The sequence below is a fragment of the Petaurus breviceps genome, unplaced genomic scaffold, assembly GCF_028583685.1.
Source record: "Petaurus breviceps papuanus isolate PSGF00001 unplaced genomic scaffold, PetGlider_PUasm1.0 90804, whole genome shotgun sequence".
NCBI lineage: Eukaryota > Metazoa > Chordata > Mammalia > Diprotodontia > Petauridae > Petaurus > Petaurus breviceps.
In genome coordinates this window covers 8,828,895-8,853,415 of record NW_027187348.1, presented here as the reverse complement: position 1 = coordinate 8,853,415, position 24,521 = coordinate 8,828,895, and the positions used below count along the sequence as shown (strand labels likewise).

The window sequence follows — 24,521 nt, the reverse complement described above, 5'->3', positions numbered from 1 at the left end:
ATGTACAAATACTATTATCCTCATTTTTTCCAGATAAGAAAATTATACTCAGACAAGCTATGTGCTTTGCTTCAATTATGCCATCCATATCTCCTCTAATTCCATGTGTAGTCTTCTTTGGATTATACCACATTTCCTCAGAAAAAGCTATTAGTCATTTGACATGTTACAAGATCCACAGTGATGTGCCACCAGGGTACCTAAGGAGAGTTAATTTGGTTCAGGTTGGAAATTGACCCAAACACAAGTTAAGTATTCCCCACATCACATAAGGAGCATGATCCAGAAGTAGGACTTGAATTCACATCTTTGTGATTCCAAGACCAGTCTTCTATTCAGTATGCCATGCTGCTTCTCTCACAAAAGCAGTTCCTGCGCTGATCAGTTATGGGATTGGGCCCATGAATGGCCCCTGTACTTCTAGCTTGGCTGAGGTAAGGAGAACAGACTTTAAAAGAAAAGGAAAAAGAAAAAAAAACTTTTATTAAACTAAAACACTGAGTACCTGCTTGTTTTAAATGGCTTATACTGTCAAGAAATTTAGATAAAATTCACAGCATAGTATCTTAAAGAAATGTTTTCATAAAATCAAAAAAAGTAACAAAAAATTAAAACTTATCCAGACCTCTAGCGTTAATATTTCTTCAGATCATTGACAGATGTGATACATTAACTGAGTTATACAAAGTACAGTCACCGAAAATGTCATCTTCATTTATGAAGAATGTCAATATATAAGAATAAGAAAAATCAGTGGAACTGGAAGGTTCAAAGAAAACTTCATAGGAGAGGTGACATTTGAATGGGCCTTAAATGTTGAGTGTTTTTCAGACTATCTACAAAGACAGAGTAATAAAGGACTAAATAAAATGTCTGACAGGACTTTGTAATTTGGTATATTTTTAATTGCAAAGTGATTTAATTACATCAGCTGTTCATTCTGTAATACTCCATGATTCAGTGGTATTAAGATGTGGTATCAAATTCCCCTTTTTTTGTATTCAATGCTCTGAAATGACATCCTACCACTACAGACTTGACAGACATTACTTGGAAGAGTATAGTATAGTTGAGAGGGTGATACACTTGGAGTCAGGAAGAATTGGGTTCAAATCCCCCTCGAGATACTTCAGAACTGTGTGACCTTGGACAAGTCTCTTAACCTTTCTGTGCCTCAGTTTTCTTATTCTTAAAATGAAAGGATGAGACTTAATGGCATATAAGGTCCTTTCCAGTTTAAGACTATGATCCTATAAAAAAAAGTGTGGATAAGGCCCTCAGTCTTCACAGGGGATAAGGTATGGAGCTTTCAAAAACTGAAATTCCAATGAATATTATACTGGACCATGCTGGTAATAATGGAGAGTAAGGAATCTTTCTCTTACTTTTCTCTTTTCATCGTCTGAGGAAAAGAGGGATGGGGATTAAATGAAACTTGAGATTCGAAATAGAGAAGGTAGGCTGAGGAGACTAGGCTAAAATGAGTAAAGCTGAGGTCTGAAGCTTCCTCCCAATGTCCCAATGCCTTGAGCTGGCAGTGACTCTCAGCGCTCTCTTGTCAGTTGTTAGCCAAGCATTATGCAGAATTAGAAAGAAGGTCAAACATCCTTTTTACCAGTCTCTTGCCCATCTTCCTATTCTCCAGCTGCTCAGGGCCTCCACTCCAAGAAGATATTCCCTACAAATTTTCTCCTCCCTCTGCTAGGACCCTCAAATCAAAATTCTTATTTCCTTACTAATCTAGGAAATGATCCTATTTTATTTGACTGATTAAAAAAAACAATTCACATTTTAATGAATTAAAGCTTATTCTCATTTTAAAGCAGATGTCTCCTAGGGGGCATTTGCATTTTAAAAGAGGAATTTCTTCATCCCAAAGGATCTTTAATTACTGCTTAAGGAATGAAAATCTTTTCTTTCTCTTTTTTTTTTAAAGGTGGGGATAGGAGAAATCTCAGGTATTCCTTGCCCAACCAAACTTGGTCCATCCTTGCAACTCCTACCTGTGACTCTCCCTACTCTACTTTCCTAATCTACTGTATATTAAAACATTATTTGTCATTTTTTCCAGGGGAAAGAAGGCATCTGACTTTGATAGTGAGTAGCCTAGCCCTCTTACTCTAAATGCATATGTCTATTCCCTTGGGAGTATCCAAAAGGGAGAAAAGAGCACTAGACAGACACACTGGAAGGAAGGAAAAATAGAGATTGGTATGGGAGTTTTATTTCCACAGCCAACAATTCTAAGCAGGGGCTACTAAGGGATGGGGTAGTAAGATAGGATCCAAGAATTCACCTAATATAAGTATTTAACAAATGAGTAACCAAAGGCTAAAAAGACTAAGCGACTTGTTCAAAGTCATAAAGATAGTAACAGAACTAAGGTATTCTAGTTCCTAATTTGGGGCTCTTACGATCACCCTGTGTGGTAGCCCCAATTGTTCTTCATGACTCTTAGACACTACTTTCAACAAACAACAAAGACTTATTGACTGTGGGATTACCTCTGTAGCCACACATCGTACATCCCTCCACTTCTCACCTTTGAAACCAACCCTGAACCTCATGAACCTGAGTATAAAGGGCCATGTTGCATTGAGAGCCAACATGAGTTGGCACAGTGAACTGATCATCTGAAACCGAGTCATGCACTTACCAATTCAGAGCTTCTCTGCCACTGGCTTTTGGGACAGGTCAGAGACAACTCCCGAAAAGATGACATGACCTGTTTCATCTTCATTTATCATCATACCCCGAGTTTATATCATTAATAGGAAAGAGCGCATATTTCCCCACTCTGAGTTTGAATGCAAACTCCTTGAAAGTAGGAAAACACCTAGCACCACGCATGGGACATACAGTTGCAACAAATGAGAAGCAAATAAAAACATATATTAAAGGCTTTGCAAATCTTAAAATTCCACAGAGGTGCTAGTTACTATTATTACTAAACGCATATTGAGTTTTACCTAAACTTGGGACAAACTAGTTGAGATCCCTTAATTTTCAGTACATTATGGTCTGCTTTATCTACTAGCTTATGGCATTCAACACATTCTTTCGTAGTGATCAGATACAAGCAAAAGACATTAAGTCAGAGAATATACTGTGCAAATGATAAATTTCTTTAATGAACTGTGTTTGGGTTTTTACCAAATTCATTTAGGCAAAGTTCAAGGCTTTATGAGTAAGTAATAAAATATTAAAGGGCAGCTAGGTGACAAGTGGTTAGAGTGCTGGGTCTGGAGTCAAGAATTTTGTGAGTTCAAATCTGACCTCAGACACTTACTAGTTATGTGACCTTGTACAAGTCATTTAATCCTGTTTCCCTTAGTTTCCTCATTTATAAAATAGCTAGAGAAATAAATGGCAAACTCCTCTAGTGTCTTTGCAAAGAAAATCCTAAATGGGATTGTGAAGAGTCAAATGTGACTGAAAATAATTGAACAACAAAAATAAAATATAAGAGTAAACAATTTTCATCAAACTCTCCATATAAATTGGGTACATCTTGCAAACTATTGTCTTGTTTAAAAAAAAAGTTTGGCCACTCACCATCTTCAGATATTGCTGCTAGGACTCCAATTTCTAAATGAGAATTTTAAAAGGTGCCCCCATTAAAAAAAAGTATCTTCAATTTAATGTAGCTTCCTTTCATTTGTACTCAGAGTAAAATCTAGAAACTGTCTTTTTCTCCCAAATTCTGGGAAAGTTGCTACCTTAATTCTTGATGAAAAATAGCAAAAAGTGGCAAAGCTGAGATTTCACTAATTGGTAGACACCAGAATCACTGGGCTATCAAATTATTTTGGGTGGTTTCATGACTCCTTATTTCAAGGGCTCAGAGTATAAAATCCACAGGAAGATTGTTGACATTCTGAGTAACCTTCATAGACTGTGGTCCTCAGTTATTCTTGAAGGTTCTTTATAAGAGTATGCATTTGGAGAACTATGTAAAATGCTGATATTTACATGAAGTGGAGAATAAGGCACACGTTTGCAAAATCAATTGTGTAGCTTTTATCCACACTGCACATTGACCACATATGTCATTTATTACATAGTGGAAAACCATTAAACGCACAGTAGTTTTGCCAAGTGGCATTATGCATTTAACAGCTTTATTCATTTAGCAGCCCCAACTCTCATTATAGTTTGCCATGTGGTACTTGGGATTTTATGCATTTAACTGCTTAAGAGGTTTGGATAGCATTTTCTTTTTATGTATTTCATAATATTTCTGGACTTCATGTTTCATAAGTTATAATTCATGGATTTTAATGATAAGAATAAACATCTTAAGAGAACACTAACTCGAATGTAGAGTTGGCACAAATTCATTTTTTTCAATGAGCACCAATGATATTTATTCCCCTATATTGTACCTGAAAACTAAATCACATCATATTACTCTCAAATCAACATGAGAAAGCTTATCCTATAAGCATATTGTTATTTGTAATGTCTTATTTAGATTTCTTTCAGTTTTGTTTTTCTGATTATATATTTTTTTATTAAAAACTGAATTATCTTTCTGATTCAAAAATATATTCAGTAAATTGCCTTTCTGTCCAACTAAAGACATGGTACATGACAAAGTTCAAGTCACTACTGAATAAATGAAAGAATGGAGAGATCTGTTATTCATTCAAGGTCAGAGGGAGAGTCAGAGCCAAGAATCTAAGTACAAAGAGAGTCCTGACTCGGGCATATGTTTTCACCAAATTGTGTTTACTCCAAGATATATATTTCAGAAGTGCCCTCAGAATAAGCAAATATGGTCTTAAATATATTGATTCTGGGATGGGTCAGAAGCTACCCCTTTAAACAAGTTTAGACAGATAATACCCTGTCAACTAGAGCTGCTTCAAAAGTTAAAAAAAAAATTAAGCAGCTGTCTACCTTTTCCCCAGAGTACCACTTTCACCACACTTCCCATACTCTGAAAAATGTTACTGGATAAGCTATTTTTTCCCTTTAAGGATTTTAGCACTTACTCTGGACTCCCCCATGTATGTTTTCTGCATGAAAAAAAAACTACACATAAAAGAAACACCTGACATTCCAAGGTGTCTCCAGGGCTTGTGAGAAGTGGTTGTTATAACAAAGTAAGTCATTCCCCTACTGGGAATAAGGAAAGAGGGGATGTTACCTGGCTATAATCTTGTAAGTATGCTGTTTTGCTCATTCAAGATTTACCTCAAATACATGAAGAAGAGCAAATCTGAGAATTTGGAAAGGATAGAAAATGCAGGGTTTCCTTCTGTCATATATATGCATATATGTATACATATACGTATATGTATACATATAGCTACATGACAAAAAGACATATGCATAGATGTATGACAAAAGGCATGTGTATACACATGTATGTATACATAGAGATATGACAAAAGGTAACCCTATGTTCTCCATTATATATTATACATATATAATAAAAGTTTATATACATATATAAAATACACCCATGCAAATATAGATACAATATTTAAATATGGATTATAAATTGAACTCTATTTTGTCCTCTGTTGAAAGTAAAAGCAAACCATATTGTAAGCCATTCTGAAGACAAAAGGCATAACATGACAGATTCCCTGGGGATTATTATTGTTATTATTATTATAGGAACAGATGTATTTTTATTGGTGGGAGGAGGAAAAAGGTCTAATTCCAGCCCTAGCATTTGTTCTTTTAAAAACCACTCACCTGACTTTTATTGGCAGCCACTTTGGCAAACAGGGCCTGAGACACCTTGGCCCTTTTCATCTCCTGTTGGATCTCGTCATAAATGGCAGCTGTGATGTTGACGTTGGCGCCTTCCACCTTAATGGGGAGGTCTGTTGTCGGTGTCGAGGTTTTGGCCTACCAAGAGACCATGAAAATAATAATTAAAAAAGTGCTGCTTTCAGCCCAGCCATCTGTGCAGAAATTATCAAAGGATTTCAGTCAGCTGATGCCAAACTGCATTAGCTACAGAGGGACACTTCCTGTCCATTATTCTAATCAGGTTAATTGTGATTGGAAATAATTGCAGTGCATTCCTATAGGACATTCAGGGCCCTGTCAACATTGTACTCTCCCTCTCACTCATTGTCTACTGAATGGTTCACAGGTAAGACAGGTAGCCTGGGCACTAAACTATCAGCAGCCATTAACATTTGATTGGAAAACTAAACTATAAAACACATATTGAGTTACTCTTTTTCCTCCTAAAAATGGCAAACCTTGAAGGAAGAACCAATTCTCCCATAAAAAATGAGTAAATGGGAAGAGGTCTCTAAATAATAAATTATTACTCAATTTAATGCACTCCCCTGAGTCTCTCTCATTCTTTATTAAAGCTATACGTATGTCATTTGAGTATGTATGGTTTCTCATCATTATCATCATTATGCTACCCAGACAGTCACCTAATTTCACCTAGGAAATCAGTGGAAATGAAACAAAATTTCATTTCATAAAACCAGGCTTCAGAATGCCTTTGACGTGCCGTTTTCATTTTCTTAAACTCATATTGCGATTTTATGTATTCTGTCATGCTCGTTTTAATTGAATGATTTCCCATCAGCTTCAGAGACAAATGAAGGACAATATAGAAGATGTCTGTGCTCCTCAGGACTGGCATAACCCTAAAACGTTTGTATCAATTTGATCCACAAGGATGCTACAGGTTTTGCTTCCCATCTTAATAAAGGTCCTTGGCAGTAAGGCTTTTGATAAGGAATGACAGCAGGCTGGGGACTTTACGACCTTCAATGGTTGTCTTCTTAGAACCACTATCAGTGGCTGATATGTTGAGCAACAAATTATATTCAATGTCCTGGGTTAGTGAGAACTGATAATAGAAATCATCTAAACTTGTGTTTTCTTAGAAGAAGGAAGCCTACTCACTCTCCCTAGAACCCGTAACCCTCTTGGTGACTCCCCTACCACAAGAAAAGAAGGAACTTCACATTTGCTATCTGCTATATTGCCCACTGAATAATTATCCTTTGGCTCAGACTGTGTCTAGGTCTGGAAGGATATCAGGTACTGGGCTATTTACAAATTTAGAGAAACACATAAAGCACAAAAGATTTGGGAAGGGTGGGGCACTAGGACATCTACCTGAAAATACGTTTAATACTTCTTGAAGTTGGCCCTAACAATCTCCTAACATTATCAATGCCTTCCTTTCTCTCTCTCCCTGAGATCTCTGTTAAACAATCTCATAAAATGATTCCAAATAGAGGAAGGTAACTTAGATTAGAAAATAACAACTCCATCCATACCATCAAAGGTCTAACTCAACTCCTTTGTCGTTTTAATAATAAACTAAATTTACTTCCTCATATAGTTTTTTCAACAAGTCCTAGATTCATTTCTTTTTTCTCAACCTCCCTGTCAGTTCTGTGGTATCTTCTAATTGAGAATAACATCTGCCATGTCCAATATGCCCCCTCCTAAAGTTCCATGACTCTTGACTTCCTCTTTTCTGACTGAAAAGTCTATCTTCCTTCTAAGGGCAGACTCAAAAGCTTTCTCAATCCCTGTCTTCATGAGGAGGAAAAATTCTAACTTTAAGCTCACAGGATCATGGCTTTCGAGATGGAAAGGACATTTCTGCAAATGTGATTCAAAATATGCTTTCACATGATCACTCTTTAATAAGTGTTTGCTGAATAAAGTTGCAGAAGGAACAGAAGAGATATCCATTGGGAATTGGTGACTGTCAATTGGAAGGGTTAATTAAGAGAGGGAAGGTAGGAAATGTTTCAGATTGATTTAGGAGGGTGAGGTATTTCTTTTTAAACTGATAATATTGTCATGGAGCATACAAAATACTTCCTCTGACTGCACTTGTATACTATTCCAGGAAAAAAAAATACAGAATAAGTAAAAAGAAAATATAAGGTTAGGTGATCAAAATGGCTGGTTGGGGGGTGGCTTCTCCAGGCCATTTGTCATCACACTAGAGTAGAAGTTAAGTTTTTGTTCTATTCTAAATAGACAATGGATAATTTTAAAAGTAAAATTACCCTTCATTCTAACATTAAAAGGATCAAGAGAATGATCAAATAGTGTAATCACTACATTAATAGAGGACTTTTAAACAGCCAAAATTATTTTCAAAAGTGCTCAGAAACCACTGAAATTAAATTGGTCTCCAAAACATACTTATGTCTAGGAATTTTCTAACTAGAGTTTTCGACTGTGTGGAGGAAGCAAATAATTATTTCTACTTATGGAATTGCAGAAAGCTTCATGCTTGAAAGATACTATGTCTTCAACAATGTTCCTATAAGACATTTCTGTTAGAAAGTTACTGTAAAGGATATAATACAAAATAACCAAACCAGTGATATGGTAAACAAGTATTAATAAATATATGGAAAGTACCATAATAATTGTAGAAAATATGATTGGACTTTCTTATAAAACACTGGATTTGCTTTGGTGAATCTGTGTATTAATGAATAAATGCAGTAAAAATTGAGAACTCTTCCAATTAATAATGAGTACAAAACCCACCTATCCTGATACTCTCTTCTCTCTAAGTTTTCAGGACACCAACTCTCCTAGTTTTCCTCCTACCTATCTGACCTCTCTGTCTGTATCCTCCTTCAGATCACCCTTGGGCTTCTGTCCTGCATCCTCTTCTCTTCTCTCTCTATACCATTAGCTCCCATGGACTGAGTCTCAAATCTACCTTTTCTACCCCCAATTTCTTTGCTGACCTCCAACCTCACATTTCCAACTGCCTTTCAGAGATCTTGAACAGGATATCTAGTAAACATCTTAAACTCAATATGTCCAAAACAGAATTCATCTTTTCCCCTAAACCCTTCTTGCCTCCTACCTTCTCTATTACTACAGAGGGCAACATCAGCTCCGAGTCCTTCAGGTTCCCAACCTAGGAGTCATCCTGGATTCCTCACTATTTCTCATCCTCCATATCCCAAGTTGTTGCCAAGGCCTGTCAATTTCACCTTTGTAGCATCCATCAAATACTTCCCCTTCTTTCCACTGCCACTATCACCACTCTGATACAGGCCCTCATCACCTCACATCTGGATTATTGCAATAAAGTATAGAAGGGTATGCATGCCTCAAATCTCTCCCCACTGCAATCCATTCTCCATCCTGCTACTAACGTGATTTTCCTAAAACATATTTTGAATCATATCACCACTGCCGCCACCACCACCAATCCAATAAACTCCAGTGGCTCCCTATTGCCACCAGGAGCAATATACAATGCTCTATTTGGCATGCAGAACCCTTCATAATCTAGCTCCCTCCTACCTTTCTACACCTTATTCCCTAACCTCACTCCCTAACTCATATTCTTGTATCCAGTGACACTGGCCTCCTGGTTGTTCCACAAACTCCATCTGGAACACTCTTCCTCCTCTGTTCTGTAGCTTCCTTCAAGTCCCCACCAAAATCTCACTTTCTGCAGGACACTTTCCCCAACACATCTTAATTCCAGTGACTTTCCTCTGTTAATTATTCCCTGCTTATCTTGCATATAGCTTGTGCACACGTGTGTGTATATGTGTTTGCATGTTGTTCTCGTTAGATAGTTAAGCTCCTTGAGGGCAGGAACTCGTTTTGTTGCTTCTTTTTCTATCCCCAGCATTTAGCACAGTATCTGGCACAGTATGTGCTTAATTGATTGATAGAATACAACAGCAGTCAGAGGACTTGGGTTCAAATGACCTTGGCCAAGTCACAAACTCATGCAAGTTGAGTCTCCTTATATGTGAAATGAGGGTGTTGGACTAGATGGCCGCTCATCCAGCTCTAGAGGGTTCCATAATCTTTGTAGAGTGTAGGCCTTTCAAAATGTATTAAAATGCCAAGATGTAGATATTATTAAACAACCTTAAGCATATTTAGTAAAACAAAACCCGTCTGTGCCTAACTAGTTCAGAGGATGTTCTGTCAATAATTAAAGTATTAAAAATTAATAAACAGAATCAGATTTAAAAACTGAGCAAAAAGTCTTAAATATAGATACATTTGTACATGACAAACGTTTAATAATTACTATTTATCTATGTTATAGATACTGTAGAAACCCTAAATCAAGATGGCTAAGCCATGTGATTACTAAAAAAGTAGGAAATGGGAGGGAAAAGGCTGCTAACTAGAACTGAGCTGTTCAGATCTCTATTAGAAATTTTGCCTCAGACTTCTGCAATTGCCTTGATCTTGGTGAGCACACATGACTTCCAAAAGTAGGCTTTTGTGGGAAGGTTCTCAGGGAGAATAGTGTTTACAAATATATACTTTGAGTAGAATGATGAATGACTCACTGAAGCTTATTGAATCCTATAGATGGACCAACCTAAGAAGGTAATCTCAAGAAATAAGAAATAGTTACCTTTCTGTTTCACAAAACTCATTTTTCCTATACTTAGGGAAGATCATCTTCAAATTGCAGTATGTAAAATTTCCAATTATTTTTGAGCTACAGCTGTCTTGTATCCCTCCCTATTTTGCTTCCTCTTTCACAGCTGTGTCAGGGAAGAGGAGGTAAGACCGAGGTTGGAATAATGAAATCTATCTTAATAAAGAAACCCTCTAAAGGAAAGGAATTATTGCATCATTGCATAGTCTTTGTTGTTATGTGCCTGTGTTTATCCAATCAAAATATTGATTTATTCAATGAATTACGGCTTCCTATGGCTCATCATGTCCCTATATTTGGGGAGTGAAATGCATCACTGGTGCCAAAAAATTGTCAGCTAGGAAAAGATAAAAAGAGGATCATGGAACTAGGATCTTACCTGGGGGGTTCTGGAGGAGCTTGGACTGCTGGAGGCTGAAGATACCATGCTCACATTGGGGTTCATGCTCCTCTCCCTCTCATCCTGATAGATACGATCCCTCTCGACTTCTGGCAGATTGAGGAAATTTTGCATGGCCCTCAGATTTACCAACAGAGATTGGGAGGCTGTCCTAGGGTCTTCTTCCTTACGCAGAATCTCAGACAACAACCCCTGGTTCAAAATTAAAAAAAAAAAATTAAAGAAGGTGTGTGTGTGTGTGTGTGTGTGTGTGTGTTTAATATGTTTGTTACAACCAGCTGGGCTGTGATGTCAGGAACCTCTATCTGATTCCTAAGGGCTTTCCAGTGGAGATATTTTGTGGGAATGTGTTTATCTTCTGGGGGCTGAGCTTTATTTTGGGACTGTTCTATTCTGACACTTTATCATCACTGTAATAATCATCTGTGTGCAGAGATGCCAGATAGCAAGGTAGGCGCTTGGGAAGAATTGTGAAACTGCAATTACCACCAGGTGCCTCCTACAAGTATTTCAGGAACTGTTAGAACTATCTCTGCTTGAAACTGGGAACACTTGGCAGTCAGGCTCAGCTTTACATATCTGCCAAGTTTGGTAAATTTAGTTCCGACATTTAAACGGCACAGGAGATTTACATCGATTAAAGAAAAAAAAATGTTTGGCTGAGTATCTGTGTGACCGGCCACTGTTTTCTCATGGATGTCACTTGTGAGTAAATTTGTGACAGAAAGCAAAATGTAAGACCTTCTAGAAGAAGCAAAAAAAATGTTAACCCTTCAATTGCTTCCATGAGTAAACAAGATGAGATAATTAAATCTAAAGATAGTATCACTCAAAAAGCATCAGGGAAACAATCAAACAATAAATAAGATCAAAGATTTAGAGCTGGAAGGAACCTCAGAAGTTATCTAGACCAATCCCCCTTTTTTTATTTTATTTCCTTCATTTTCCTGAAAAAAACTGAGGCTGAAAAATTTTAATGACTTGCCCAGGGTCACACAATCAGTAAGTAGAAAAACTAGGATTTGAACCCAGGTCCTAGGATTCTAAATCTAATACTTCTTCCATATACTGGCATGTACCAAATGCCACCAAAGAGTCAAATACACATTATTTTGTGAATGTTTCATTCTTTCCAAAATACTCAAAGGTACAGGTTAAAATGAAATATCATTGGTTTATGCATGCACAGAAATAAGGGTAAATGCCATAGTAAGATTCACAGAGAAATTATGTAAAGCAAGTCTGGATAATGAAAAACAGATCTGAAGATGGGAGAGTCTCGAAGAACTGGAATCTAGACTACTACAAAAACCCACATATTTGGAGTTTACTTGGAAAATTAACACATGGAAACATGGCTACTGGTCAGCAGTTCCACTGAGATCACCTAATTTGAGAACAATAAACAAATGCATGAAAAAAGCAAACTAACAGTGAAGTACCTTATCTAAAGATTAATATATGGACACATAGAAAAGAAAAGCAATGATACACTAATATGATATAAATAATAGGGATGCATAATAGAACTGAAAATTCAATATCACATGACTGTGATCTATAGGCAATATTCCATAAGATAACCTAAATTTGAGTAAAATATATATTATAACATAAAATGAAACAATTGGTAGCTATAGGAATGCTAACATGACTTATCACTACTCAAAAATGGAAGGAAGAAAGGAAGGAAGGAAGGAAGGAAGGAAGGAAGGAAGGAAGGAAGGAAGGAATTAACTATCTTATTACCAGTGATATGCTACCTATTATCTCTGTAACTTGGGTGGCAAGATACTTTGAGGTATATTGACTTGACTCAGAAGAGTTGGCATAATTGAGTCTTAGTAAGAAAATCATTTACCAAATTTACTAGAGCAGGTCCTATTGAAAAGTGATTGAATATCTTTTAGATTAGAATGTAACTGACAACAAAGGTCTTACTTCACGAGATAAGAATAAGAATTCAATGTGCAATTTTGTGAAGCTTAAGAACATTTATAGAAGTCCATGTGTGCATGCACACATTTGTGAATATGCATGTAAAAATAGCCTATAAGTGAATGGGTTCTGGGGAAATCCAGACTTCTTTTCACACTCTTAGAAGCAGCAAGTGGCACTCCTGGCTCCCAGAAAAGCTTGTACTACATAACTTGTTTTTTCTTTCTAAAATCAGAAGTCAATTCTGCTTTAAGTTATATTGCCTTCAGAGTTCATCTCACTATAAACTTCTAGCATCATCAAAGATGAAAAGAAATAAATTCTCTAGTGCATTCTTTAAAGAACACTGTTATGTAAAGAATGTTTGAGTTAATGTGCTTTAGAAAATCTCAAGTAATTAAAACTTGGTTTCTTTGTGTCTCAAAATAATCTTTACAATTGAAACTTTTAATATTTAGTGGCAATAATCAACATACTTCAGACATATTTGTTAGGCTAAATCTTTTATGAGATGATTCTGGTAAGTATAGTCAGGGAAAATTATAATGCATCTTTAAAGTAGATATCTTGCATAGAAGATGGACATTTTGTAAAAATGTTCTTTTTTGTTTTGTACTATCAAACTGAGGCTCACGTCATTATTACTACTTTCAACTAATTAAAAATTATGGGCCTGTTATGGTAAACTAGACTATAACATTCATAATTAGTTGCCTTCTGCATGACTTTTAAATATATATAACCTTCAAATCACATATATTCTCTGGTTTTTGACCTGCAAGATAAGTTCATAGGAAAATACATGTATATATATGTGTGTATATATATATATATATATGAAAATGAAGACAGGGTTTCTATGACAAATAATGCTCAATCAATAAAGGTTTTAAGGTGACAGAGAAACATTCACAGTTTAAGGTGCTGACGGAATATACTATTTTCTCTCTTGCTCATCTAATTGAGGGTCTAATCACAAATATAACTAGATAGAGAGCAATATTATATAGTGGAAAGAATATTGAATCAGGAGGCAAGAGGACCCAAGGCTAAACTTTGACATGACTCCTCATCACCTGTGTGAGCTTGGGCAAGTCACTTTAAGTCCATGGGTTTCAATTTCCTCACCTGTAAATGACGTATTTGAACTGGATGAACTAAGGTCCCTTTTCCAGTTCTATATCATAGCCTTATAAGGTAGTTAAGTATGCATTTCTTTGGTGTGTAAGCTGAATCAGAACATGGACATGAATGCAAATAAAAATATATAAAGATATTTAATTGAACCAGAAACAGTTATGGGAATAATTCTAAGGATTGTTTTTTGGCATAATGGCATTGTTTTCCCTACACAATTCAATAGTCGGTAACTAAAGGATGGTAAGAAAGTGTTTTGTCTTGCACATACACGAGTCTCTTTGCTTATTTCTATTTAGTTCTTTAAATTCAGAAGGTATAGTCAGCTTTAATTGATGTTATCTAAATTTGGGGTGGGGGGAATACACAGTGGAGAAAGTACCTGGAGTCAGGAATCTTTCTGACTGGCCTCAAACCCATACTAGCTGTGTGACTCAAGTCACTTAACTGTGTTTGCTTTAGTTTCTTCTATAAAGTGAGCAGGAGAAGGAAACGGCACACAATCTTGTATCTTTGTTAAGAAAACCACAAATGGGGTCATGAAAAGTTGGACATGATTAATAAAATGACTGAATGACAACTGAATCTAAATTTTTAATCTCATAAACTGGAATGCTGCGCAACTGGCTGAAAAATCATTAAAGGGAAGAAAAATTGGAGAAAATCTACAATATAACAAATATCATGAAAGAGTATGTGACATAATGTTCAAAGGGTGACAATGGGATCAAAAAACCTAATCCAAGTTCTTTTTACACATTGTAGCTATGTGACCATGGGAAGGTCACTTAATCTCTCAGTGCCCCAGGAAATTCTCTAAAACTAAATGAGGTGCCAACCTGCAACAGTGGAGGGGATTATCACATTTTAAATTCTCCAGACCACAGGTCTCAATTGAAAACCAAAACAAAAATATTAATAATGTATATCAAATAATAGTAAATCACAGAACTTAATTAGCAAGGAAATAATCTATGTAAAATTAAAACAGTTTTAAATAAACCTCAAATTAGTCATTTATCTAACAGAAACATTTGCTGCCATACCATCTAGAGCTCTGATTGTCAATCAACCAGGAAGAAAGTATCATTTTTGACAGTCTAGTTATGTCACTTCAGATAAAGGAAATGTCATTTAATACCTAAATAGAGCAAACCTTTTTTTTTTTTTGCTTTTAAAGAGGTGAACGGAGAACTCAGGGGGGAAAAGCATGCAAATACTGAAGAGATTGTAAATTAAGAAAAATTCATAAATCAACTAGGATATGGCTTATTAAATTTTTGTATCAATGATAATAAAACATATTGCAATTATTGAGTAAAGTGGTCATTATGTATTTTCCTCATCTCAGGCAACTAGCATAGCCATCTCAAGGGACAGATGATTACAGCTCCTTCCTCAGATTAGCCAAGGATATGTAAGCCTAGGAAACATGTTTATTGTATGGGAGACGACATTTGCACAGGGCAACAGAATGTCTAACACCAGTTCTCTGTGGGGTATCTTTGGATATGAGTATGTGCCAGGGCACATAGGGTGTTGAAGAGATGGACATACAATGAACATTTTTTTTTTAAATCCCCATAGATCAATCCTGGAGAATTATTAATGTTTATATTATTTCCAGCAATAGTATAGAATGAAAAAACAAGAATGTGAGGAACATTCAACAAAAATTAAATTGTTCAAGAAGCAAAAGTAAGTATCAATTAACAAGTATTTATTAAAATGTTACTATGTACAAGTCACTGTGCTAGCTGTTTGGGATTGATTTTTATTTATTAAGCATACATGTCAAATCAGAATTTCAATCACTTACTTTTGAACCAGAAACAATACCTCATATAGGAAAAGGGTGCATACATGCAAAAATGTGTATAATAGTTCTTTTCGTAGTAGTAAAAAAAAAAAATAGAAGGGAAGTGGGTGCCCATCTACTGGGGAATGGCTAAATGAATTATGGTTGAAGAACATAATGGAATATTATTAGAGTGCAATGAGAATGACAAAATTGACAGTTTCGGAAGGAAATGGGAAGGCCTCTAACGAATTGATAAAGAATTAAAAGAACAAAACTAGAAGAATTTATATGATGTTACGAAATTTAAAAAGACTTTAGAACTCTGATTGGTATAATGATAAACTGAAAGTTCAGAGGACCAAAAGTGAAACATACAACTTACCTCCTGCTAGTGAGGTGATGAACTATGAATATTTGTCAAAACGGTTTTCTATTTTTTTTAATGGCTTACAAGAGACAGGAGGGGAGGAAGTGAGACGTAATAAATTCTTATAAAAATAAATATTTTTTAAAGAATGTGCTATATACATATAACACTGAAAGTATTCTCTAAATGTATGTAGAGCAATTGAAATCATTTTATTCTTCATTAATTTCTCCTGCTTTTAATATATTAAGTGAAATATTTTGTTTATATTATTACAACATACTTTCCCCTCCACCCCCCATAATCAACACATTAGCTCAAACACATTAAATTTCCTGTGTTGCTAGGGAATAATTCTTTTTTTAAAAAAATAATTTAAAAATTATTCTTTTTTTTAATAGCATTGCTATATCAGCCATGTTTGCATAAGAATCCCTCCCCACCTCAACTGTTTACAGTATGAATATTTAGCTTCAAGTCCCAGTCCTACAAAATCTGCTCATTCTATGTATAAAATTAGGCAGCATTTATTTTCAATTCTGCCTGCTTCTCCTTCAACTTTGATATTTAGATGGGTCTGTAACCTCAACAGAGCATCCCTCACATAACATGGATTACAACCCGTCCATGTTCTCTAATACTAAACAACTTTTGTTCATGTCCTCCTGTAAATACACTACTGTGGCAGGAGATTTCCTTTGGATATCTTGACCCTGATTGGAAACCAAAGGAGCATAGGGACTGTTCCATAGGTATCCCTCACTCTTGCCACAGCTGACCCACCTTGTTCTCTATTCTGCTGACATTCTTGAGTGATATTTTTTGAGTAAAGTGTTTCAGCTAACTCATACCTACCATCCACCTCTTCAATGCCCTTTGGGTAGTGCCATTGTGGTTCTTTGGTTACTGTTGTATTCTATCGCATGCCACCATTCAGAATCACCAGAAAAATAAAAATAAACCTCCATTTTAGGAAGATGCTTAAAGGTTGTTAATGGCAGTTAACTGAGCAACTTCCCAAAGGCTATTTAGTCCACTTTCCTCCCATTCAATTCAGGGCCCATCTCAGTATCCACATACAGTGTTGGAGAAGGAGATGGAGATAGAGATACATTGAAGATGAGGCACTTATATGGGTTGTCAGTCACATATTGGGGTATTAACAATAGGCATTGTTCATCCATTTCATCAAATTATAGTTATTATTTTTTTTCTGCCTACATCCTCAGGCCAAATTCTTTTAATGATTAAAGATCTAATAAAATAGTCTCTGCAATGTTCTGAGGATTAATACAATCAACACAATGCCATGTACCAACAGAAACATCTGGAGAACGTTACCAATGTATATAGAAGCTTTTTTTTCTAGATAGAACTCTGGACTAGACATCATCTATGACAGTGTCTAAGCTCTGTTGACATTATGTATGTATGTATCATTTGATACTAATAATCAGAGGGGAAAACAAAGTTATTTTTGTTCTTACATCTTCCAGGAATAATTTGACTTTAACACATTAATAAGAACCACTTTGTTGGAGATGTTTTGCTCTCTAAATTAAGTTTTTATAGTCTAACAATTCATTTAATTCTTCCCATCTTACTTGTGTTGTTCAGCCATTTTTCAGATGTATCTGACTCTTTGGATTCCATTTGGGGCTATCTTGATAGATGTTGGAGTGGTTTGCCATGTCTTTCTCCTCCTTATTTTACAGATAAGGAAACTGAGGCAAACAGGGCCAAGTGACTTACCTAGGGTCACAAAGCTAGTCAGTGTCTGAGGCCAGATTTGAACTCAGGAAGGTGAGTCTTCCTGACTTCGGCCAGGCCCAGCACTCTATCCACTGCATTGCTTAGCCGCCCATCTTACTTGTAGCTGAAAGTCATGTGAGTTGTTTCCTTTTATTACGATGTAAACTCCTTGAGAGCAAGAAATGTCATTTTTTTGTCTCCCTGCAGCTTAGCACATTGCTCTGTTCATATCAAGTGCTTAATAAATGCTTTTTCATTAATTTAATCATGCTTATCTAGTCTAGCTGCCCCTTCTATTTTTGTTTTCTTTACTTCTGCTTCCTTATCTAGCACATCAGAGACTATATTACTAGAATTCAAAGACGATGGTTACAGAAGTTTGCTTTACTGGCAGAAGTTTGCTTTATTGGCAGATCTTTTCCATTTTTGTCTGTTGTCCTCCAAGTTTCACTGTCAAATATTGGTGGGACAATTTTGTGTAGTTGGGCCTTTTGACAAATTATATATAAATCTATTTTCCCCATACTGCTTCTCATCATTTTATGAGGCAATACTGCTCATATTCCTCCACTGCAATCCTCTAAAAGATGATAATTACAACAAAAATAATAATTTAAATAATGCTTTAAGACTTGCAAAGTGTTTTTGCATACATTATCTTATTTGAGCCTCACAACTACGTTCTTATAAGTGAATTTATCCTTCAAACCAGCATTGTCTTTGGTTGCCATATCACTTGTTTAGCAGCTGAAGCAATTTTCTAGGCTCTTTTTGGTTTCCATCTTAAGTGAATTATTTATATTGGCTAAATATACTTCAAAAATGGTTGTACTCTGGGCTGTCTCCTTTTTTATATATTTCCCATTTTTCCATGTGAACACCTTGTTTTAATCCCCATAGTGAAACTAAATGGGTCACATGGTTCCCTAGACCTTAAAAGAACACTTGACAACCTCAAAATCCCTTCTTCCCTGCCTTGACCAGCACCATCTTTTAACTCTTTATTGACAGATCTCTTACAAGGAATTTTAAAAGTTTTTTTTTAACTGCTGTTTTGGGTCCTCTTCTCCCAGAATTAACCCTGACAAGTTTCAAAAGTCATGGTGTAGAATAGTGTAGTCAGAAAGACTTCTAAAGTCCTTCCAATTCCAAATCATAGAAATGTGTTTAAAGCCTTAGCTCTGACACTTCATACTAAAGTGATTATAACTCTCAAAGTGTCACTTTTTTCCCCACATCTACCAACTGTGGATATTATCTATCTCCCAGGATTGTTTTATAGAAACATTTAATAATGACTCTAAGATTATCATAAAGTGGAATTGGAAATGTTAGCTACTCTATGTGTCCTATACAAAATCTAAAGTTGTCAAGTACCTCAGATGGGGCAGAGCTTAATGGAATGGGACAAGTTAGTTAACATATCTGAGTCTCAATTTTTTCATCTGTGAAGTGAGTTGACTGGTTTACATACTTCTAGTCTCTCCCAAAATGAAAATTCTAGGCTTCAAATTAGTGCGCTTGAGATACTTCTTAAGAGTCCTCCATCCGCTCCCCTCAGCATCAAAAACTATCACCTGAGCCTACATGGTGCATTTCAGATTAGACTTGCCCTGATCATGCATCTCAGGAACTAACATCCAGTTCTCCTACCTATACCTATTTTGCTTACCAACCCCAAACACCATGATGGCTTTCTCAAGTCTGTCGATAAAGCTTTAGTCAATGGTGTTTGTTAAATATCATGAAAGAATCTCTTTAAATATTTTATTCCAATTGAAGGAGTTAAGAGCCTCTTGAACAAACAGAATAACAGTGTGGAATCAAAAAGCTCCCTTTTTCCCTAAATATGCAAAGAAAATAAAACAAGTATAAAAGCTAAATCAAAAAAAAAATGACCAAGTTTTCAGTGACACAATGTTTTAAATCTTAAAACATATTTCATGTGTCTATAATTTTGAGCTACTGAACTTTAGACAAACTAACAAGCAAACAAAACCTTCCTCCCCTCCCCCCCCAAATGAAGTGATATTAGATAATCTGTTCAGCCTTTTTGTCACCTGCAACAAATTAGGCTTTCAATATGCAAAACATCTTCCTTCCAGAAAAACAAATGATCATGATTCCATTTAATTGTAATTTAATGAGGCATAATTTATTTTTTAAAGTGATATACACCAGGTGTGTGCTGAGGAAACTGGTCCAGCCAAACCTAAGTGATTCTATTTAAAGAGAGGCTCAAACTAGCTGGAGATTGTTTTCCTTTCTGTAAATTATGTTTCTGCTTGTGGCATTTGAGGTGGGAGGTAGTACAAAGAACCTGCAATGTTCACACATTTGTGGTAATATATACATTTGTTATAACATTTCTTTGATAAAAATTACCTCATTCTAACAAATAATCATTTACCATACAGAAAAATCTGGTAATTTAAACATTATTTATTAAATCACATGAAGTCAAAATTTAACTTTTATGTACAGCTGGTTATGGCAATGGGGCGGGGGGTAGTCCTATTATTATACCTTTTTAAAAATACTTGCACACTTCAAATTTTAAAGGCAAACATGTTCTTTCTCATCTTATTTTAATCACTTTATTCAGTGATTAAGACACTGAATAATTTTCTGAATAAAAAAAATAAAATTATTCATGACTGTCCTGGTCAGAAAGTTCCCTGTGTGTACATAGCATAATAGCATATTTGCTTATATTTGTAATTAAACTAAAAAATCTTTATTTTTTTTCCTCGAAAGTATATATTACTTCATATTAACACACTGCCCCAGATACATGGGGGGAAATGTCCGCTACCTTTGACAATAATTTTCATTGAAACAATACCCAAACAAGCAAATTAACAAATCTGTAGACTCAAAACTACAAAGGTCATTAAAAAAAAAATCTCTGAGTCACAGTTCTGACCACAATCCTACAGACTTAAAAATCTTAATTTTTAATTCTTAGGTTCTCTACTTATGCCAATTCAAGTCCTATCTATTATGGTCTGAATTCAACAACAAATTTCCATGATCTGAAATTCCATAATTCATCCAAACTAAATGTCTAACTCTTTAAGAAGAAATCTCTGTAGAGCAAGCAAAACTATTTTCTTTCAGACACCATCCACACTGGCACTAGCTGCCACCTACATTACTATCCTTTCATGATATCAGTAATTATGCCATTTCCTCAAACATGGTCAACAACCCCACAAAAAAGTAACTTGCTACAGGAATCCTCTCCCATTTGTGTTAGCATCCCCTATAAAAGTTACACAGTATAAGTGCTGAGTCAAAGAAATAAAAATATATAATTCCTACGGATAGTCCTCAGCCCCATACTCCTGCAATATCTCATTTTAATGGCTTAAAAAACAGACCAGTTTTCATAACATTATAGTCCTTGGCTGAGAGGGGCCATTGAGATCCTCTAGTTTAATCCCACAGATAAAACTCAATTTTACAGATAAGGAAACAGAGGTGCAGATAAGAGAAGATGACTTGTTCAAAGTCTTAGAGGCAGAAAGTAACTAAACTAGGACTCATATCCAGACCCTCTGATTCTAAATCATTTTACTCTACTTTGTTGCATTTAAACCTGCTATTTTAACGATAATGCATTTTCCACCCAAATTATGAAGTAAATTAAGTGCAATGCTTCAGCCAACAGTAACCGCTCCACACCCTTAACAAAGGGAATAAAGTGGTTAGTGGTGCTTTTTTTTTTATTTTTGGAGGGCAATTGGGGTTAAGTGACTTGCCCAAAGTCATATGGCTACTAAGTGTGTCAAGTGTCTGAGGCTGAATTTGAACTCAGGTCCTCCTGACTCCAGGGCTAGTGCTTTATTCACTGTGCCACCTAGCTGCCCCCTTAGTGGTGCTTTTAATGGTTTTGGATTTTGATTTAAAATGTCCAGTAAGGGGCAGATGGGAAAAGATATCCTTAAAAGTTTAATTTTAATTTCACTCACTTAAGAACCTTAGCATTTTCTTAAGAATATTATTGAGGAAACATTTTCAAAGAACTCCAACAATTAAATAATCAATATGTTTTGAAGCACCTGTTATGTGATGTGCCAGGCACCATGGTAAGTGATGGGGAAAAAAAAAAGTCAAAACTGAATAGTCTCTTACCTTAAGGAGTTTACAATCTACATTCTAAGGTGAGGAAGAAACACAACATGTGCAAAGATAAATACATACAAAAACAGATGCTAAGTAAAAAGCAGGTTTTTTAAAATTGTTGCTGCTGTTTTTAAGGGACCAGGGAAGAACTAACAGCTAAAAGGCCAAAGTATGTCTAATAAATAAAAATTCAGTTTATTTTGCGTAATATATATGTACATATATATATATATATATATTTGAATGATAATCATCCTCAAAAGGATGAGCAAAGTAGAGATCAGCATCTTAACCCATCAGTTTTCTAGCCAAGGACAAGCACTGTCTTTCCCCCACAAACTACACCAGTTATAAACCAGATCAAATACAATAAACAAGCAGTTTTAAGTTCTTTTTATTTAGTTCACTTTTGATAAAGAATTACATATAAATTGTACTTCATATGGAGCTACTATAATCAATATTTGGCTTTGACTGTGACAGTTTTTCATTCCAATGGCAAACTGAATACATCTTGCAGTATTCATACTCAATCTCCTCAACAAAGCATCCTTAGACAATGAGTTACTTTAAAAAGATAAAAGTGTGTTCCCTAAGTGCATCTAACCGGTTCACCAGTGTTCTTGGTGGCTAATGTATTTTCATTAGTCTTCATTTTCACACACTTTTGAAATTCCTAGGTCCAGCTGGGATCAGAGCCAGAAGTACTGGAATTCTCATGAGAAAGCCTGTTCATACCAAAGGCCCAGGCCAGGCACAAAAACTGAACTGAATCTCTTAAGATTTTAGAGGTTAATCCAGGGTTAGCTGAGACAATGAAAAATTGTACAGCAATAGAATGCTTTGACATTCTACCATCTAAATAAGCAACCTGACTTCCCTTAGCTGTAGACAATGTTCTCCCTCTTGGTCTTCATTCTCTTTCCTCTCTAAATACCTTTGATAGTCATTGTTCTTATTGTGATCCAATATGGAAAAAAAAAGGTTTCACCTTGGATGCATATTTACATCCTACAACTCTGCTATGAACCTGACTCCTAAAGCTCATTTGTCTAATGCTAAAAATACTTCTCTCTCTGGAGAGCCTCGCTTAGCCACAAAGCCATAGTGTTTAGTCTGATTTGAATAAAATGTATACAGGGCACAACAATGACAATTTGATTTTTATTATTAAAAATGAACTGTTAAATCCTCAAAGAAAATGTTGTTATTGCATTAGTTTAATAAAGCTTCTATTTTATTACAATATTTCTTTATTAGGAAAGACAGATTATGCATTTTTTTTAATGCAGGGAAGAGAGTACCTAAAGCAATGCCCTCTGTATGTATAAATGTGTGTGTGCATATATGTGTACAATGGGAACATACACAAATGTGTTGTTATAGAAATATATTCATGGTGGAATTTAAAGACTCCATATCTCCAAATGTGTCTATATGAATACACACATAAGCACTACTCTTAGGCAGATTAAAGACATACAGTGAGTGAAGCGATCACAGAAGAGGTGCGTTACAAACATTGAAGAATTCCGCTGTTTCTAGGGAATAGAAGTTCTCTGCCTAGCAGCCAGCAGCAGGCTCTGGTTAGGCACGTACTGGAAGTCTGACTCACAAAGTATTCAGGATCTTTTCATTCAGCTTATTGAATACCAATTAGGTTGATGGAAACTGAAATTTGGGGCAGTGTGAACTCTGCTCTAGAAACAAATATTCCATATTCTCCAAATCTGCAACTTATTAAATTAAGCACTTTCTTTACAGATAGCTTTTTTCTTCTTGTACATGCAGGGAAAATTCCCTTTTGCCACCTTACACACAGGGTTTATAAAGCAAGCAAGACAACATGAAGAGGTTTCAGGATACAAAACATTCTTGAAACAAAAACAAAGACTAGCCACACTATTTCTATAAAAGCCAGACTTTAAGATGCATGAAGAAGTTACTTAGAATCCATTTCAAGCTAGCTTATCATTTTCTATCTGCCTATATTAGTCTAGTGATAGGTACAGTGAGATAAATAGAGCCATCTTTTACATCTTCTTTCTCTTTCCCTCTTCCCTGTCTATCCCCACTGTCTTTAAACTACAAGTACTGCTCAAAAACTGTGCATCAGGCATGGGAATATCAGTCACTTACAACCTAAGGAAACAAATCTTAGCCATATAATACCCCAAAAGGAAAAAGAAGAAGTAATCACGTCATTTTAGACCCACATTACAAGTTTTTTTCACATGTCTGGGTACACAGAAAACTTGTAGAAATATCAAGTATCTGGCACCATGACTATTTCATTCAAAAAGTTCAAGGTTCCTGGTTATTCTTGGTTTCTGTGGATGATTCAAGTTGACTACTTACCCAAAGGTGTTTTTTTTTTTACAAGTTTTGGTTGTGTCAAAAGACTCCCTCCCGCCACCCCCCCGAAAAAAAGGCTTCCCAGGAAGGAACCAAGAATCTTCGCATCTATAGGAGGAACTTTATCAATTCATAGAGAATCTGACACTCAAAAACTCTCCCCCTCTCTGGATTTTTGTCACTTTCTTTTGGTTCTTATCTGTCTGAACAATCCTTCCCAGTCTCCTTTGCTGGATCATCATCT

The 24,521-nt window shown here is 35.7% G+C and overlaps 1 protein-coding gene across 1 annotated transcript in view; it reads right to left on the bottom strand.

Annotated features, from left to right (window-relative positions):
- SATB2 (SATB homeobox 2) overlaps nt 1-24,521 on the bottom strand; it is a 232,445-nt gene that overhangs the window by 69,663 nt on the left and 138,261 nt on the right. The window contains exons 8-9 of the mRNA XM_069070136.1: nt 10,779-10,991; nt 5,710-5,865 (exon numbers count right to left, since the gene is read on the bottom strand). Of these exons, the coding sequence (XP_068926237.1) occupies nt 5,710-5,865; nt 10,779-10,991 (369 nt within the window). The remainder of the gene's footprint in view (nt 1-5,709; nt 5,866-10,778; nt 10,992-24,521) is intronic.